The following is a 15181-nucleotide window of genomic DNA, read 5'->3' as shown; positions in this document are numbered from 1 at the left end:
ATTAATTGATGATTGGTGTTCGATCATGAAAAATTATTTAAGGAATAAGTAACTTAATGCTAATGGTAAAATATGTGAAAAAATAATAATTGTCTTCTCTAATTTTGTTTTGTTATATTAAAAGTGAAAAATTATTTTTCAAGTAAAGACCGAGTTATACAACTCACGGAATATGTCAAGTCAATATTGAAGAAATATAATTTATGATATTAGTATTGGAATAAAGAATTTCACTAAGAGTATTTAAATTTTTAAAGAGTCAATAATTTTCTTTTAGCGGAGCGGATACACAACATTTTTTTGAGCAATTCGCTAGACTATCTGACTTAATAATGTGAAGAGTGTTCAATTTATAATATATCAAGATATTAGATTGTATTTGTATATATATTCGATATAATTTTTCGATAAAAAATACTAATCATCCTTATTAGACTATAGCTCCGACTCTGCACGAGATATGTCAAGTCAATACTGAAGAAGTAAATAAAAAATAGACGGAGATCTTTTATTTCCCTGTCGGTAGGGAGTTGAGGTGGTCAATTCTCTGTGTGACAGGCAAAAAGGAGGAATCAAGATGTATGATTAAATGTTTGATGCCAATATGACAGTTAATTATTATAACAAAGACAAATTGGTAGCATAATTTTAAAATTTGGAACTTTCTAAAGAATGATGACTCTTGCATTTTTTTTATTAATTCAAATTTTAGAATAAAGTAATAAATAAAGGAGATGCTTTAGTGTTTATTATAACTACTAGCTAGGGTGACACTTGGTGAACAAATGTGTCTTAACCCCAACCACTCCAATTATTGGGGAAAAAAATCAACAAGTTGGAATAACTTAAAATGAACACTTGGGGCCCACACAATAACATTGTCGCATCGAGATCTCTGATTAAAAATAAAAGAGTATTTAATACTTATTATGAGATCTAAGAATAAAAAAATATTTTAATATGATATTGAATATAGACTTTTTTTTTTAATAAAAAAATTACATAATAAATATTATAGGTCACATTAATTGGTAATTCAAAATATTTTTAAAAAAAATATATGTGATAAAAAAGTTTTCATTTGATTGTTCAAATAGTAATTCGTTCGTTGTTTTTTAATTGTCATATCGCACTTTTCGAGAGTCAGTTTGACTAATTTTCAGAGATTAATCGTATTACATTAGTTTGATAGTTTAAAATAAAATTTTAGATATTAAAAAATTATACGAAAAATAGTATAAATAACAAGTTTTTCCATATTAATATGCTAAAAAATTATATCTTAAAATGTTAATCAATATTCATATTGTTTGACTCTAAAAAAAACTATAGAGAAATGGAAGAAATAACTAATTAAATAATCAATTAAAATGAAAGGAATGCTAAACGTAACGTGCATTAACCCAAAGTCCATATTATATTGAAAATATTTTGGGGATCTCAAGAAAACAAGAGCTTTCAACATTTGATTCTTTGTTGAAAGTATAATAATTATTTCTTTAATTTTGTTTACGAATAAATCCAATTTGGCATTGTCACCATCTTCTAATTGTTATTAAATTAAAAGAAACAAGTTCCTTTTTAAGCATATGCTTTGATTATATTGTAAAGATATGGCCATAGAGGAAGTATTATATATTGTATTTTATTTTTGGTATTTATTCGTAGTTTGATATTTGTATTAAATTTTGATTGTATCTGAATTTATGTTGTATAGAGTTTTAATGATTTTTCATATTCATAGCTCGAATGGGCGATTCTAGTTAAGGAAGGAGCAACCTCATTCACTTCATCACATTCTTTTATGGTATATTGATATATAAAGTATTATTTTATCACTTCACTGTTTCAAAATATATTTCATATCAAAATAATTTGATTATGTTTTAAAATAAAATTTAATTATATAATTCAATAGTATTATTTTGATATTCAAAATGTATAAACATATTGTATGAAATAGTAAGTATTACTTAACTTTTTTTTTTTGTATCAATATGCATTATGCTCAAAAGATAACATTTTAAAATACTAATTAAAATTTATATTATTTATCATCAAAAAATAAAAAGAGGTAAAATATTTTAAAATTAAAAAAATTTATAGTCGAACACTAGCTAAATCATCGCTTCCGATGCCACCGGCGCTTTCCACACGACTTGAGAAGAACCTCGCTGGCCATTTAAATCTATTATCCTAGATAAATATTAAATAAATATATTTAAGTCCAATAAAAACAACAAATCAAAAAGAAAATTACTGTTATAAAATCAAGCTCATGGCAATATAAATATAAAGAGATGAAGACAAGAGGAGTAAGATGGAAGATAAGACTTTCTTCTTATTCAAGTGTATGCAAATCTCATATGTATCTATATTACTATAGTGAATGAACAACCCTATTTATAGAGTGAGAAATCACTCCAAAGGTCACCATATTAAGTATCATAATAAATAGATACATTCTTATCCAAAAAGGTTGATGTAACCTAGTGAATATGAATGGTTGTTCATGTACCAACCTTATGAACTATCCACTCATTCAATGAATTTATAACAATTACTTATATTTTGATTTTGGATAACTTTTAAACACAATGTTTACCTTATTTTAAAATTAATATAAAAAGAAAAGAACTTTCTCCCCATATTAGAGGTACATGAACGATTACTAAGAACATTGCATTGCGAACGAAATAATTAAGATGTTTTGTGAAAGTTAAATTATGATAATGATAAATTAAATGAAATAATTAAGATGTTTTGTGAAAATTAAATTATGATAATGATAAATTAAACGATAAAGATAAAATATCAAAATAATTATCATATGTTTTGATCAATTAGCTTACATATGATGATGATGATATATATATATATATATATATATATTAAATAAATAAATTTTTACGGATTTCAAACACAAATTCTCATAAAGAGTTGAGGAAAAATATTATCCAAGGATCCATTATTGAATATTATTGAATTATATAATATTATCTGAGAGTTAAGCTTAGAGAAAAAAATTTATAGAGTTCATTTTTGGGTTGAGACTTTGAAGGTTGTGTTTTAAATAGTAAAATTTCTTATCCAATCGAATTGTGGGTGCAATTGCTAATTTGAGATTGAAGTTTTAAGCTTGAACAAGACATTCCTTTGTTTCTTTGATTTCTCATTCTATTGCTTTTGTATTTGATTCCATGCTCGATATTCATAAATGGATTTAGTATAATTTTCATGTTTGAATTTAGGGAAAAGGGTCTGATATACCCTTCAACTTTGTCATTTGGAGCTGATACACCCCTCGTTATAAAAGTGGCTCATATATACCCTTACCGTTATACAAACGGCTCACATATATCCCTGCCGTTACAAAATGGCTCACATATATCCTTCATTTAACGGAATTTTAAATAATTAGTTTTAAATTTATATTTATTACTTATAATATTTTTTAAAAAATTATTTAGTGGTATATATGATTCTTCTATAAAAGTTCAAGGTATATTTTAATTTTTTTCATACATAAAATTTTTTTGACTTCTTTTATTATAATTATTTGAGTTTCTTATTCTTATTTTATTTTTTTCTTTCATTCCTTAGTTTAAAGAAAAAAAAATCAAACTATTTTTTTGTGTGTATTGTAATTTAATTTCGTATTCGAAAAAAAATTTGGTCATCTACAATAAGTTTTACAAGAATATTAGTGAAACATAAATAAATTTGATTATCAAAATAATAATTATAAATTAGTCATTGAAACAAAAAAAAAATCAAAAAAAATATGTTTGACGAAGATTAAATTTAAATTTACTCATATGAGATTATATTTTTTAGAAGAAAATAATAAAAATTTAGATTGAAAATTATTATTTTTTCATTTCCGTTAGAGGAAAAGGGTATATGTGAGCCATTCGTTTACAAGTAGGGGTATATATGAGTCACTTTCATAACAAGGGGTATATCAGCTCTAAATGACAAAATTGAGGGGTATATCAAACCCTTTTCCCTGGAATTTATGATTTGAGATTGCACGCTCTGATCTAAATTTTGATCTTTATGGATTGCTCGAAAGAGAATTTTTGAAGTGGAGAATTAGATTAATAATCACATATTAGTCTTGAATTTTGAGTTTGCCTGAAAGAGAGATTTAGGTTTTCATTTTTGAATACACGGCTTGCTTAAAAAAATGTTTAATTTAAGTTATTAGATTGTTATGTTGAACTACATAATTGAGACGGAAAAGAGATTTCATGATATAATACAATGAAATCGAAAGAACACTTGTGTTGTTTAAGATGACCTAACCTACCTGTGTTGAGATTGCAATGAATCGTTGAATGAGTATTGAGTTTTGAATTTTGTAAGTTTTAACTACACTTTGCTTAGATAGATCTTTTCCCAAATTTTAATTGTGTTATCAAAATAAAATTTAATGATAATTGTGTATTATTAAGTGTAAATTCAAACTAGTAGCTTGTAATTTTTTGTCTCTTCAACTGCCGATAATTGTTTTTTATAGAATTTAATACAGACTTTTTGTAAAAATATTTTTATGTTTTTACGATCGCTTACTATTTTAATTTAAATAGATGAATTTCAACTCGCAACATGATTAGTCTATGGGTGCATAATTTACTAACTCTTATCTTTGAATTCAAATTAGCTATCTCTGGATAAGTTTAAGCTATTAGATGAGGATTGATAGCCTCAAATCTTCGTTGTGTATTCTATTTTCCCATTTGTTACCAACTTGGAGGAATAAGGTGAGTTTTGACATATAAAAAAGTTATTAGTTTATAATATTGGGTTACTGGTTTAGGTTTTGATAACGATTTTAATTTTTTTATTATCGAGTTATCGTTTTTTAACGATTTAAAGTTTTTTCTTAATGAGTTAACTGATAATCCGATAGTAAATTAAATAATTATATTTATATCATTTTGTATATAAAATCCTCGACTTAGAGTTTGATTTCCTACTTTTATTTTTGGTTGTCTCAAACACTTGATTATTCTACAATGTAAAAGTGTTTGCTTTTGAGCAAGATATAACTCGTTAACTCAAATGCATGGTTTATTTGGTTTGTCACCTTCTTTCTAAGTGATTTTCAATGTTTTTTCTTTTGTGTCAAATTTTAACGGTTAAACCGATAACGATAAAAAACTGATAAACCAATAACCGATAAGTCAATATCTTAATGGTTCTATAACAGTTTAACATCTCTACAAATCAATAGTCAATAAGCCAACTCGATAAACTTCAGAACCGAATCAAACCGATCAATACGCAACCCTAATCAACGCGAAGGGAAAAAAAATACATGTAAGCACCTCATTCAAGAATTACTATATATTAGGTCTACTTTATTAATTTTTCATGGTTCAAACATTATGCGAAATCTTTCACAGCTCAGAATTCATTTGAAATTTTACAATCTCTTAAAACTATTTGATATGATTGTCGGATTATCCATTTGATGTTAAACTTTAATTTAATATTACACTCCTCTTTTTTGATTACTTAATTTTATAAATAACTCTATATACATGTTATAATTGTATTTAAATTATTTTTACAAATATTTATGTTAAATAACATGCAATACAGTAATTTTTTTTCTTTTAAAGTTATATAAAAAACTTATAGTAATTAAATATGCAACACACGTAATTATAACTAATACGTGCATAACTCTAGCCCGTATCGAAACGGAAACTACCCGTAATGGTGTGTGTTTTCATTTCCATTACCTACTGTAATAATGGGAGAGGAGTCACTGTAGTATAAACAGCCGCCGATGCAAAACTTTTTTTTCTTGACAGACTGCCGACGTGATGAAACTTCCTTCCCACATGGCCATTTTTTTCTTCCTTAAAACTATTCGTTGATTTGGTTTCTTTACACCCAATGACAGAGAAGAGCTGACAATCTTTTTTTTTTTTCTCTCTCACACAAATCATCATTATATAAAGTAGACTTTGGACTCTGTTACAAGTCCGAAAATATCAGATTTTCATTCTCTAACCTCAAATCGAACCTTTTTTTTCTTTAATTTTTGGGTTTTTTTTGTTCTGATTTGGATCAATGTCGAAGAATATATTGGTGACGGGTGGAGCTGGGTATATTGGGAGTCACACGGTGTTACAGTTGCTGTTGGGTGGTTATAAGACAGTGGTGGTTGATAATTTGGATAATTCATCTGCAATTGCAATCAAAAGGGTTCAGGAACTTGCGGGTCGATTTGGGTCTAACCTATTGTTTTACAATGTGGGTTCTTTTTCTCTTTTGAATCGATGATTTTATTTGGTGTGTCTGGATGTAAAGATTGGGTTGGAAATTGTTGCATCTGTGTTCTTATAATGGGTGTTGATTTGGGTCTATCGTGATTTTTTTTCTTTCGATGTGAACTTTTGAATTCAGATATGTGGTAGGATTTGGTACTTTTCTGCTCTGTGATATGTTTGTAGAGTGTTTCGTAGTGTCAAGCTTTTGATTGCTGTTTCATTCTGTTCCTGATTTCTATGGTTTTTGTTGTTTTGAACGTCAGATTGATCTGCGTGATAAGCCTGCAGTTGAAAAGCTTTTCGAGTCTAACAAGTAAGTTCTGTACAACCTTCTTCTTTATTGATTACTGTTGTGTTGTTATTCTAGCTCGTGTTGTTTTTGTACACAGTGCAGTATGCTGAAAACTTGATAATCATGATGAATTGTGTACTTGTTTATCGGAAAATTTGGTCTTGTCTGGCATTTTCCAACATGATAGTTGTGTGTTTATATTTGGGTATCGGCTTCCTTGCTTTGCTTTCTTTCTTTAGTTCAGCATCTATTACATATGTAATGCAGGTTTGATGCTGTTATACATTTTGCTGGACTAAAAGCAGTGGGTGAAAGTGTCCAGAAACCTTTGATGTACTATAACAACAATATTACAGGTACAATAACCCTGCTGGAAGTCATGGCAACGCGTGGATGCAAAAATGTATTTCTTCTATACCCTTTTGCTTATCTTAATAATGCATTTTTTTTTCTTTGTTGCAACTTGTTATATTTACTGGTTTTATGTCTTCAACTATTCAGCTTGTGTTCTCTTCATCGTCTACTGTCTATGGTTGGCCAAAAGAGGTTCCTTGTACTGAGGAGTCTCCCATAAGTGCTGCAAATCCTTATGGAAGAACAAAGGTATCTTTTTTGAGTTGTCTCGTCTGGTCATTTCAGTGTTCGGCTGGTTTAATGAAGCGGATATCTATGATTCTAAAATCTAAAAAGGGTATCTCATTGACTGCCCCCTCTATGTTGAGGCTGTTGAGCAGCCAAGTCTTATACCTTCCCTTGTCTTTTTCTTTTAACGGAGGGTGGGGCGTGGGGGGTGTTTGTGTTCTGTCTTTCCTGAATAACCAGAATTCTGGTTACATGTATGCTGTGTGTTTATTCTTAAAAGCTAAATAGATTCAATTTTCAGCTCTTTGCTGAAGATATTTGCCGAGATGTCTACCATTCTGACTCTCAATGGAAAGTCATATTGTTGCGGTACTTCAATCCTATTGGTGCACATCCAAGTGGCTGTATTGGTGATGATCCACGTGGAATTCCAAACAACCTCATGCCCTTTGTTCAACAAGTTGCTGTTGGCAGGAGACCAGCACTGACAGTTTATGGAACTGATTATCCAACAAAGGATGGCACTGCGGTATGGCCAAACTTTCATTAGCCAACACTTGGTGATAATTATTAATGTTTTAACTTTTGATAAGACTATTATGAGACAAGTATTTTTTGACTGTCAGAGTTGTTTGTTATCAGTGTTCTAGATTACGACAAAATTAGCTCACTTAAATTTAGAAATCTTTGACTAGCTACATGAAACTATGAATCCAAATGAATGTGGACTCATTGTCATCTTACAATTTTCCTGCTCTTTCTCACCCACGTACCTTGCAACAAAAATAGAAAAAGGATGTAAACTTTCTTTCTTACTCAACCATTAGTTAGCTTGTCGGAAAAAAACATCAAATCAAGGTGCACCAAGAGTTCTGTAGTTAAACTAATAGGAAGAAAACGTGGTTGTCTTTTGCCTGAACATGTGAGTGATCATTTACTGATATTTTCAGGTACGTGATTACATTCATGTTGTTGATTTAGCGGATGGCCATATTGCTGCCTTGCGGAAGCTGTTCGATCCTTCGACCGGTGAGTATTTGTTACTTCTTATGATTGTTACTTCTCTGTTTAAGTTATCTGGTGCTAATTTTCCCAGCAGCTTCGGAATCCATTACCACAAAGCTCTCGAACTTTTCGTTCTTGAAGACTGTTTTCCCTGATGTATATTTTTCAATTCTGCTGTTGGATTCTTGTTCTTACATTGGTGAAAGCACAAAGTTGTACTTTTCTATGTCGCCTTTCGTCCTTGTGTTCTCTAGACGTGGTTAAACATGACAGTGTCACTAATATCCCCAGACAAATATTATTATGTTAGAAATATCAAGTTTTGGTATTACATGGGGTATGATGTTGTTGTTGTAAGCATCAAGTTTTGATCATGATGTGATCAAATTCTTCTTCTAGGATGTTTCTGTTTAACTAGATCATGTTAGTTCTAGTGTGGCTTGTCTTTGCATTTCTGGAGCTATATCATTTGGATGTCTTTAAAGACACTTCTATTCTTGTTGGATGATAAAGTGATCATGACCTATCTAAGTGTAGGGGTAAAAGTTCTCTCTGCTTGATGTTGACTCTACCTATGTTTGCTTTAACATTTCAGGTTGTGAAGTTTACAACCTGGGAACTGGGAAAGGATCATCAGTCTTGGAAGTGGTGGCAGCATTTGAGAAGGCATCAGGAAAGGTAGTGTACTTTTACATTCATCCTTGGGCGTCTCTGTGGAAAAGACTTTTATAAATGGAAAGAGAGACATATGACACATTTGAGCAAGAGCCTTTGCTTGTTATCCAAATAGAAGTACCTATTATTTTTTTTATTGCTAATTTTAATAACAGTGAGCCTGATTCTTATCTGAGATTGAATTATAATGAAATAGATTGGCGTGGTGCATATTGAATAGTTTTTTAAGTTAAGCCTCTTTAGTGGAATGCTTGTTGTTTGATTTTCTGATCTGAGAGATGTATGCCTGCACATACGAAAAGAGCCTCTAGAGTTGCTTTCCAGTTCTTCTCATCTGATATGTCTCTTATAATCTGAAAGGCTCCCTTTGGTTCACACATAATTCCGGCTCTGTTTAATCTCCTCACTGTACATTTCTGACCTGTCACTTTCTGCGAAAAGACTTTGCTAACAATGGAACAGACTAATTGTAATTGTAACACTAATTAGTATTCCTGGTGCACTGACTACTTCTTGTTCTGCTTTACTAGAAAATTCCACTGGTGATGTCTGGTCGAAGACCTGGGGACGCTGAAATTGTATACGCAGCAACAGAGAAAGCAGAACGAGAATTGAATTGGAGGTAAGTGATAATTACAAATGTATCACTTTTTCAATTGTCTGATTGCTGCTAACCAATCTAACGACTTAAGAACTTTCCTGCCTCTCATTTCTCTATGACATATACTGATCTACCGGCTTATTTTTCAGGGCTAAATATGGCATTGAAGATATGTGCCGGGATCAGTGGAACTGGGCCAGTAAAAACCCCTACGGCTATGAAGGATCGAAGGAATCAAAGTGATAGAGTTCAGTATGCTCCTTTTAACTGCATGTTTTTTAATGGTCCCATCATTCCACCTGTTGGTTCGATTCATCTTCTCTGCTAATCACCAACGTGTAGACCATCAGTCTTTTCTTTCAGAGTAAGGATTCCGCGTATATTACTAGGATCATAGAATGCTCGGAATATTTATATTTTTCTAACTTGAAGTTCTGAAGCGAGTGGAATGTTTTCCATCGCGAAGAAAAAGGGATAGTTGATGAATAATAGCTCATTTAGCTGAAATCTATAGCGACATTTTATTCGTTCTTTTATTCTTTTGTAACTAGCAGCACTACAATCATATTGTTTAAAGATTCTAATTACATTATTTATGCTTTGATTGATTAATTTTGGTTCACTGTAATCCTGTTAAGAAGAAGCAATGTGGTGGCTTATTATGTCTTCTTTCTTTTTAGTATATAGTTGGAAAGTGTATGAGAACATGTCTACAACTCACTGTTCATTAGAATATCTTATAAACCCCATGTGCAACTGTAGTATATTATCTGTCACCATTTATTAGTCCACTATCTCGAAAGTTTTCTAAATTATAATAATTTCGGATTTTTTAGAAACCCGTCAATGACTTGTTCCTTCGCCCAATACATAGCGAATGATAGATGAGTTATGTATCAGATACATAATTATAAATTATAATTAAATTAGATAGGGTTATGTATTAATAATAACATTTGTATTAGATTCATCGTATACAAATAAAGTAGTAATGCATCCTATAATGTTGGAGAATGGAAAAGGGATTTTTGTTATTAATTCGAATGATAGAAATTTTTAGAGATTATGTTAATTACATAATTTTTCCAAAAATAATATCTTTTCTTTTACTTGGCTCATGTTTCATCAATTCCTTGTATATATGAGACTCAAAAAAAAATACGTCTCCAACTTAGGATCTGTACACGTACCGTAATTAAGAAAATAAAGAATATTTTTTGAAAAAAATTCGATCTTAAATTAAAGATATATTAATATTCAAATGTATTGTAGTCTTTAACTCTTAAAAAATGACAGAGTTATGATTTTTGATAAGGTAAACACACAAACTAACCGAATGAGATTCGACATCTGTAATATATACATATAATTTTAAATATGTATAAATAGTAATATTTTTCGCCGAAGGAAGTTTAGATGAACCATCTAACAGTTTGTTGGCTCCGTCCCTGCTCTTAAACATGTCGCGTCAAAAATTAAAATTAAAGAATCATAAAAAGAAACATGTTTTTATACGAACTACAGTTTATGGTATATCAGTTACTCAAACACTAGTTGTGAATCTTGAGCTTCAGTTGTCAGCACAAAGCTTGGAAACATTTGAGTTATTTCCCTGAAATGTCAACAACAACATCTAGTTATAAAATCTTGTCAATGAACTTTTCGCGAGTTTCACACCCCAACTGTCAGTTGTTCTCGTTAGTACTAGAACTATTACGATCTCTGTATTAAAACACACCTCGAAGCTGATTAGAGTTAGACCAACTATTAATGATAGTAGTTGGTCTAATCAGCTTCGAGGTGTGTTTTAATACATAGATGGTGATAGTTTAGGTAGAAAAAAAGGAGTGACACTCGCGAAGAAACGATGTGTTTTCGACCATTATTTCTTCAATCTTAGATAAACAGAATTTCCAACTTACTTTAGGAATGGTAGAGTCATGTTCTTGATGATAGAAGGATATCTTATGACCAATTCCTTCCACTCTTCTAGATCGATCCTTCCATCTCCTTTCGTATCAGCCTCTACGAATGTCTGTTTATTATATCATCGACATCAGATATCGAAAACTATACAGAATGCATGACTAACAAGAGAGTAAAGTGATCACACTCTTCTGCACCTTATCAACAATTGCCTCGATAGCATCATCTGGAAGTATCAATTTTGATTCCTTCAGTATAGCAAATACCATTTCCTTCAACTACAAGTTCAACAGTATTAATAGTAATGCAGAAGTATAACAATGACTGTAATCAACACTTTGTGTCAAGAGCATTCTGTACTATTAACCGTGCACCACTAGTCCTCGAGGATTTCTGAGTTAAAAACAACAAAAACAAACCCAGTGTGATCCTACAGGTGGGGTCTAGGCAGGGTGTGTGCGTGTGGTGTGTACACAGCCTCACCCTTACCTTGTCAAAGGTAGAGAGATTGTTTCTGATAGACTCTCGACTCAAGTAAAACATATCAAACTTGAGTAGATATGGAAAAGAAATGTAGTAACGAAGAAGTCATGTTAAAAAAGTAACAGTAACAACAACAAACAAGGCGTAACTGAGATAAAGGAAACAACAGGTGAATAATCGAAGAATGGGGGAAACTAGACAACGCTCAAATACCTACTAACATATTTCTATAGAGGTTACTCACCTCATCGCGTTCTATGAATCCAGTGTGCCTCAAGTCGTACAATTTAAATGCAACTGAAACAAAATCATGCCTGAAGTTAGTATCAGCTATACTTAAATGTCTAACATGTTCCTCTACTTTTAAGCACAAGAATATACGGCTTATAAAAGAAATCTCGAACATATTTCTTACATTCAATTTTGTCTGCTTGAGGAGTCCTTGGATGGAATATGCTTAATGACCGAACAAATTCTCCAAACTCAATAACTCCGTTATGCTTAATATCAAACAAATCAAACAACTGCAACAGAAGGAACAGATTCATGTTTGGAGAACGAGAAAGATCAATATAGCAACTGTTGGAACTGCTGATGGAGTAACGGCATTGAGTTTGCAAGTTGTGTGGTACAGATAGTCAAATTTCATCAATCACTGGCAAACAAATGTTCAATAAGTTATATCAAAGAGGATGGAAACACGTACTCTCTGTGCGAAAAGATTCTGCTTAAGGCTACAGTTGAAGAGTGCGAGGAGAAACTCTTCCTGCATAGAAGAAAATAGAATCAAATCTATCTCACAACGGTCTACTGTAAACACAACCTTATCTTGCATTACTGTTTCCACAGCTCGAACCAGTGACCTCCTGTGAATTTAACGCAAAAGTCTAGCTAATGATTGAACTCTTACCTTATGAATAAGACCATCATCAATTATGGAGCTGCTAAGTTTTTCATACAGAACATACAATGCATCCACTTCATTAACAGAAACTGCAACACAAGACCAAAGCACTCTTAAGATTCTTAATTACACAGCTTAACAAACGAAAAAAAGTCATTGACACATACACACACACACTACTATGCTTGAACATAATCAAGTGGTTGTTTTCGATAGACTCTCAGCTCAAGAAAACATAACGAAAGTGAAAAAGCATGGCAAAAACACTACAGAAAAACATGACAACAAAACATTTGTACGTACACAGTAATAACAACAAAATAATATGATAATCGAAGTACAAGAAACTACAGAAGCAATGCTACGACTACTAGTATAGAAGTATACGCGAGAAGTTCAAGGCAAAAGATGCATTCTTTAACTCACATGAAGTCTCAGAAGCTAGTAAGTCATGGTTCTCGAAACCAGGTGGACGTCTTGACGTCAGGGAACGAAAACAGCCCTTTAAAGCAAGCATTGTCCCTGCAGAGGATTCAAAGATATAGAAATATTTAAATGTTCACTTGCCACACATCCAACACCAATATTATAGTGAGGCATTGGTTCTTGAAAAGATTCTGATTCAACTGAGGCAGATCTACAGAGTAAATTCAACTGTATACTTGAACCAAATACCCTATACAACATATCAAAAATTGAAATATATACATACATATTATAACAAAAATTGCTTTTAGCAGCAATAAGTTAATAGAGAAGAGCTTATTATCTTTACCAGTCATTAGATTCAATGTTACTATACACTTTACATTTATAAAATGTGTTAATTTTCTCTAAAAATACATATTTAATCGCAATTAAGCTATTGGTGTTCATTTCTTTTCCATTAAAGATCATTTTTTTTGGAGTAACAAAGGAAAAAACACCCATTGTAGACCACTCAAGCTAAATCAAAAGATGTAGGGACCCAAAAAAGATAAAAAGCACAAAATGTCAAAACCATTTTCACTTAAAAAGTATATACCAAAAATACACCAGAGAAAAAAGAAAAAAAAAACCCTAATATCTTATAAAGTTCACTAATCTAATTTTTTTTTTAAAATCTAAACTTTGAACAAAAGAATAAAGGATGAGAAATAGAGAGTATGAACTTACCTCTCTGGTTTTCTGCTGTTATGGTGGAGTTGTTGAGTGAAATATATAAATAAAATCATCGTCTAAAATGTGTCTATAAATCTTATTTCATTTGCTGTCCAAAAACTAGAGCATATATATACCATTTTTAATAAAGGACATATATGTGTTTGTATTTAGTATTATATTAGAACGAAAGACATATATACTCTAGTTTTTGAAGGTAAAGAGTAGAAATACCAGTATTCCAAAAATATAATTGAAATATCTCCATATTATTTACGATAATTGAGGATGTATTTATCTTTTTTTCTTTATCTTATTTTTGTACGATTCCGTAAAATACGACGAAAACTTTATATTATATGCATTTTCGATTCAACAAGGTGCACCATCATGACTTCATGATTAGAACTATTTTATGTTAGCTTCGATTGTCTGCATATCGGAAGTAGATCGTTGACATCATATATATATATATATATATATATATATATATATATATATATATATATATATCCTTCGATTTACACCTAACTTAATTAGATTATAAAAAAAAGTCAAATATATTCGTGTATTATTGAAAATAATTTAAACTATATCTCTTAGTCATATTTTAATCTAATAAATACTCTTTATTAGTACAAGTTATGATTCAAATATACTTTTTCAATTCAAATATATCATTTTCATACTACGCTATGACATAAATGTGTCCTTAATTTTCGTTTGTAATCTTACAATTACCAAACAGATCTAATCAAAGAGTCAGTTTGAGTTTATGATTTCTAATTTTATAAAACGCAATCTATAGAATTTTGAATATCTATTTATATATATATTATGTAGTTTTCTAATAAAAATATTAATCGATTTTTTGCATGTTATCCTTGCAATTAATTTTTAAGAAAAGGGTCTGATATACCCCTTAATTTTGTCATTTGGAGCTGATATACCCTTGTTATTAAAGTGACTCATATATGTCCTTACCGTTATACAAACAGCTCACATATACCCCTGCCGTTAAAAAATAACTCACATATACCCTTCATTTTGACAGAAGTTAAAAAATTAGTTTTAAATTTATATTTACTTCTAAATTTTTTTTTAAAAATTATTTAGGGGAATATATGATTCTTCTATCAAAGTTCAAGGTATATTTTAATTTTTTTCATACATAAATTATTTTTTGACTTCTTTTATTATAATTATTTGAATTTCTTGTTCTTATTTTGCTTTTTTTCTTTCATTCTTTAGTTTAAAGGGAAAAAAATAAACTATTTTTTTTGTGT

The 15181-nt window shown here is 30.5% G+C and overlaps 2 protein-coding genes across 7 annotated transcripts; one reads left to right on the top strand and one right to left on the bottom strand.

Annotated features, from left to right (window-relative positions):
* Nucleotides 1–5662: 5662 nt before the first annotated feature.
* On the top strand, nt 5663–10054 carry LOC101248179 (UDP-glucose 4-epimerase GEPI48-like). The gene is made up of 9 exons (XM_004252565.5): nt 5663–6270; nt 6551–6600; nt 6847–6982; nt 7081–7182; nt 7463–7690; nt 8112–8190; nt 8762–8844; nt 9372–9463; nt 9592–10054. Exons 1-9 carry the CDS (start codon nt 6088–6090, stop codon nt 9683–9685), a joined length of 1047 nt encoding a protein of 348 aa, XP_004252613.1. The 5' UTR covers nt 5663–6087; the 3' UTR covers nt 9686–10054.
* A 717-nt stretch (nt 10055–10771) lies between these two features.
* LOC101262396 (calcineurin B-like protein 4) lies at nt 10772–14047 on the bottom strand. 6 transcript variants are annotated; one of them, XM_069291873.1, is made up of 9 exons: nt 13911–14047; nt 13182–13277; nt 12762–12844; nt 12558–12617; nt 12267–12375; nt 12096–12148; nt 11566–11646; nt 11365–11477; nt 10772–11075 (listed from the first exon to the last, which is right to left on the bottom strand). In XM_069291873.1, exons 2-9 carry the CDS (start codon nt 13270–13272, stop codon nt 11063–11065), a joined length of 603 nt encoding a protein of 200 aa, XP_069147974.1. In that variant the 5' UTR covers nt 13273–13277; nt 13911–14047; the 3' UTR covers nt 10772–11062. The 6 variants fall into 6 exon arrangements, with proteins under 6 accessions (XP_069147974.1, XP_010314506.1, XP_004252654.1 ...); XM_010316204.3 differs by having other exon boundaries at nt 10772–11054; XM_004252606.5 differs by lacking the exon at nt 13911–14047 and adding an exon at nt 13531–13841 and having other exon boundaries at nt 10772–11054.
* Nucleotides 14048–15181: the final 1134 nt, after the last annotated feature.

Source organism: Solanum lycopersicum, chromosome 12 (genome assembly GCF_036512215.1).
Source record: "Solanum lycopersicum chromosome 12, SLM_r2.1".
Classification (NCBI taxonomy): domain Eukaryota; kingdom Viridiplantae; phylum Streptophyta; class Magnoliopsida; order Solanales; family Solanaceae; genus Solanum; species Solanum lycopersicum.
Note: the sequence above shows the minus strand (reverse complement) of the source record. Positions and strands in the feature narration are given on the sequence as shown.